Genomic DNA, 5,066 nt, shown 5'->3' on the forward strand with positions numbered 1-5,066 from the left:
CTGTGTTTGGTATCAACATTCTCAATTGGGTAACAGCATTTCACTGATTTTCACAGGGGTATGCGTCAAAACTCTGACAAAATTTATGTCACCACAGTGTAGCGACGGTCGTAGTTTTACTGGTACCCTGTTATTATTATCTATTTATTTTTACACCTTTGTCAGTATTGATAGCTTTTGTATAAGATATAAATAGTATTGCTTCAGTAATTTAAGTTACATATTTTAATCTCGATAATTTGGTGTGATTCATGTCGAGGTGGGTGAGGGCCTGACTGGTTACTGGAGATTGAATAGATTTGTGATGGCTTTTTGTGAAAACTTTATAATGCAAACTTGTATTTTGTGTGAATTTTAAAATAATGTATGGGTAATGTGCACTGCTACTGTGTAATTTTGCTTCTAATACATGTACCACGTAAAATAATCTGCAGCAAAATGTGATAATTATTGCTATTGTAGCCCTGAATTTTTGGCATTAAATTTGATATAGTTATGCTGCTTTTCAAAGTGAATATGAAGTTGTTTATGGTATTTGTCTGATAAGCCTTGGATATTAAAGCCTCAATATAACTTTTAGGGCCGGGAGGGCGTGGGGATGGTTTGCTGTTCTGACGCTTCAACAGTACATGTATAAAAATATACATATTATAAGAGAGACCTTTTAGAAATACATGTAGTCAATAATTTGTACCTCTTCGACATTTGTTAAAATATTGAACAATATTTGCAAGAAGTCTAAAAAGTCTTATTTTTCACTTTTGTCCTGAATTATACGATGTTGTTAGTGAATTTCGGATTTGTGTTCAAACACAAATATCCAAATCAGTTCGAATGATCTCTTATGTAAAAAGGAAACGATTTTTATGTAGCTGGTTCGTGTTTTCCCCAAAAAAATCATTTTGATATTGTTCCTTGTACAATTTTAGTGATCCTGTTTAACATCTTATATTTTCATTTAATGATGACCGAGTTAATTGATTAGGATTATATTACCAAGGATGTGTTGGTATGGATTTGTTGCTGGTTGTGCTGTTTATGTTCTCGGACCAAAAAAGTTGAATCACGAAAGACAAATTTTCATAGACGTACGACTTAAAATCAATTGGCTTCGACAATTTCCATTAGATGAAAGATTCCTATACCGCGTTTCTGTAGCCTAAGAGAGCACTGTACATTAGATAGAGCACATTGTGTAATATTGTGTTTTATGAACTACTGTACTCAGATGTTTACTTGAAATGTCACGTGCAACTGAATGAGAAGATTGTAATTCTCTGTAAGAGTGCAGCCGCCCGACAGCATCAAAATACATGAAGCCCCTGTTGTGTAGTGGCTGGGACTCTCGACTAGCGGTCAAGCAGTTCGATCCCCACTGTCGGCGTGAGACTGTAGGCAGGTCTCTTTGTCTTTGCCTCTTTACACCCAGGAGTATAGATGGGTACCGGTCAGAAATGCTCGGGTTGTAGCGCTAGTTGAGCAGCTCATCTGTGGTCTTCTGGAAGGTTTCAGGACAGACAAGGTTTAAAGTGTAAAGTCGGATGACGACCTATCGTAGGTGATATCAGACTATAAACCCAAAACTTTAACTTTGTGATGTATACTGTATCCGGAAGATGGTCAAGTGATGCCAATGTTCTCACATATACATGTACTTCATCACTAATGTGTTAGATTGCTGTAAAAAATATTATCATTTGTACCTGTGTGAATCGGGACAAGTGTATTTATTGCAATAAAGTGTTTATAACTGAAACAACTAGTTTGGGTTTAAAATTTTGAGTTGAAAGCTGAGGTCAACTAGGATGTTACTAGTATTACACACGACACAGATATAACTCCATAAACAATATTGGGTAATTGGGAAGAATTGGATGGATTGAGCTGAATCTGGCTTTTACAAGCCAAGACCTGGGAAACAAAAGGACAACTACAGACTACTTGGAAACATATGAGTTGCACAGGAGCAACCAATGCTTTATTATCAACATCCAGCATACAATGTACATTATTATTATACATCACAACCATAACAAATATACATGTAACTTTTTTTGCAAAGAAATATGACGCACAACAGCAAAACCATAACCGGTTGATGACAATTATTTAGCTTCACTCAGTCCAGGCCATGAAGTATGATGTGGGGTTCTGATTTCTGTTTTACTGCATCACCATGCAGTTCTTTCGCAAAAATAGAACAGGCAATGGAAGAAATTGAAAAAAAATTGTACACGTCCTTTTTCTGGTGTATGACCAACTCGGCCTATTACCAACTCGGCCTGGGTTATAAATCATTGGTTTATTGGCATAAGTTTTTCTTATATTTTTTTGTTTTTTGTTGGTATAGGCCTACTATGTATTCATTCCCGTTGGAAATTTGGAGAAAATTCATTGGGATTTGAAGGAGAAATCCATGAAATAACGGCGGCGAGTGTGGAAAAGTCGCGGTAGCACTCCAAATGCACATTCATGACTGTGATTTAATGGATTTCTTCTCCTAATCTTGATGAATTCTCTTCAAATTTCCACCAGGAATGAATAAATAGTAGGCCTATATATATAGCAACAAAAAAAAAACAATATAAGGAAAACTTATGCCAATAAACCGATGATTTATAACCCAGGCCGAGTTGGTGGGCCGAGTTGGTAATAGGCCGAGTTGCCCCGTAATCCTTTTTCTGTATGCATATACAGAGTCTGATGTCAGGTCATTCTTTTTTTACGCTACTTTAATGTTCTCTGGAGTATTTGTACGCATGATACGCCACGCATCCCCTTCAAGGTGCTACAAAGTACTTCCGGTGCTTACCCAAGCCCAATGCCAGTCATCAAACACACCAGTTATGGATGGTCCCTGCGCCAAACTGACATTTATGGCATGTTACGTTGTAAACCATGGTAAATAATGGTGCTATTTTGAGTGCCACTTTGTTAACATGATGAGTGGTAGAGTCCCACTTATCCTCCAAGTTGTCTACTAAATAGGCAAGTGACCTTTCATTATTTCAGTCTCATGTTCTAATGATGCCCATAAAGAGACAAAAATCATGTTCCGAGGTATATTTACATGTTTTCCAAATCTTTGAAATGAACTGACCTTTAATAGAGAAATTATCAAGAATATCAAGAATTTTTAACATTTCAAAACGCTTTCAATGCAGATGGCAAAGATTCACCAACTTCAGTGATACCATTGCACACCACAGCCTTGAGAGCCACTGGATTTTCGAGGCAAGTTTTTTGGGTCAAAAATTCTAAAAATTAACCCAAAAGTGTCAACTAACCAACATGACGTGTAGAATAATTGAGATAATAAGCCAAGCCATAGACATAAATGCTACAAGCAGATGAAGGATCAAAACATGTCAAGGCAGTCCTGGCATCCTAGTAGAATCAACCATAAACACAGCAAAAACATAGAGAAATCCCATGACTAGATTGAGCTTGGCTATATTGTGTGGCATAAACCGAAGTTTTCCACCTCTGAATTCCCTCTCATTATCAAATGCCAAAAAAATAGTCAAAACAGGCAATAGAAACCATTTGCTGAAGTTTATACCAAGAACTGCAAACATCACATAAGGGGTAAAGAGTAGTACAACGAATAACACATAAGAGCCAGTCCTTCCAAGTAAAATTGCAAGTGTCACTATTCCTGCAGACTTGTCACATTCCATGTCGCGAGCGTTGTTCGAATGTAAGATAGCCTCCGTGTTAAGTGCGAGCGGTACCGCGTAAAGGAGTGGTAGAAATGATAGGACGCCGCCTTGAGTCAGGAAAGAGAACAGCACAGTGATTGGTCCGAAGGTGAGCAGTATGACAATGTCTCCAAGAGCAATATATTTCAATCCTAATCCACCGGTATAGAGAAAACTACTCGAGAGTCCGCCAAAATAAATCAGGGCTAAATGTTCCATCGATGTTGTCGATAGCCAGTTTGTGAGCAGAAAACCAAAACATCCTGCAGCGTAAAACACACCACCTAAATATGCGACATCATTTGGCATCAATAGATGATCAACAAGCGTCCGGTCGTCACTCTTTTTCGAGTCCACTCCTTTGTAGTAATCGCAGAAAGTGTTGACTAAATTTCCAGCAGCGTGGACTGACAAAGCTGTGAAGCAGGTCAGGAGAAGTATCACTATGCTGAAGTCCCCATTCACTTTGTAAGCAAGAACACTGCCCAGTGCGACAGGTGTCAGAGATGCACTGAAAGACCATGGTCGAAGGGCTACGACGTAAGGACGAAGACGAGACGCAAGACCAAGTCGAGCGAGTGGCGTCGAATCTTTGATAGGGGAGCCATTGATACCCTTTTGATTCTTCACTACACCATTATTATCGTTCTCCATATCGAGTTCTTGCTTTTTATCGAGTTTGACAGAAATCGATCAGCAGATTCGTCAGAAAACCGGCTTTTAATCGGAGTATTTTCCAAAACTTTTCGTCGCATCCGCCATGATGGATTTTGTAATCTCGGACCCAGGTTTCGTCATATTTTAGTTTTATATTTTATCAAGGAGTGGCAGCACTGTTGGTCGCTTTAAAGGGGTCGATGTGATATCCAATCCGCGTTCGCAGGTCATGTGATCTTTGAGATTTTGCGGGAAATGAAACTTTAAATAAACGCACGACTGTTGGGGGTCATATGTTGCAGAATAAGTATTTCCCGGGCAGTTGAGAAGTCTGGTTGTGGAATTGCACTCTGTTAATTCCCATTTGTAAGGGGTATATAGGAGGTGTGGAATTTTTAATTTCTTGTAATTAGCACTTTTTGCCTCAAATCCCAGTGATCTGGTCTCTGTATCTTACTATCTATCACTCGAACATTTGGTCTAACTGTTTTCTCTAGTCTGCTCTATGTGAGAAGCCATCAAAAGTGTTCCAGTAACTATCGCTACATCCTAATCACTCTTTAATTTTATAAAGATGAGGTCCGTCAGTAATCTCAAAAGCCATGTGTTGCCCTTATAAAAACGACCTTCGAGTACAGTAATTAGAAATTCGTGACGTCACACTCACGCCATCCTTGGCCCGCTAGTTCCGTGTATTACCACCAGGAT

General features: G+C 38.7%; 1 protein-coding gene across 1 annotated transcript; it reads right to left on the reverse strand.

The window, feature by feature from the left end:
- Positions 1-1,965: 1,965 nt before the first annotated feature.
- On the reverse strand, positions 1,966-4,455 carry LOC135496764 (ubiA prenyltransferase domain-containing protein 1-like). The gene has a single exon (XM_064786250.1). It carries the CDS (start codon positions 4,353-4,355, stop codon positions 3,369-3,371), a length of 987 nt encoding a protein of 328 aa, XP_064642320.1. The 5' UTR covers positions 4,356-4,455; the 3' UTR covers positions 1,966-3,368.
- Positions 4,456-5,066: the final 611 nt, after the last annotated feature.

Source organism: Lineus longissimus, chromosome 12 (assembly GCF_910592395.1).
Source record: "Lineus longissimus chromosome 12, tnLinLong1.2, whole genome shotgun sequence".
Taxonomy (NCBI): domain Eukaryota; kingdom Metazoa; phylum Nemertea; class Pilidiophora; order Heteronemertea; family Lineidae; genus Lineus; species Lineus longissimus.

Bases quoted from the DNA above. Each gene is read 5' to 3' on its own strand.
- LOC135496764 (XM_064786250.1), bottom strand. From the start codon at position 4,355: ATGGAGAACGATAATAATGGTGTAGTGAAGAATCAAAAGGGTATCAAT.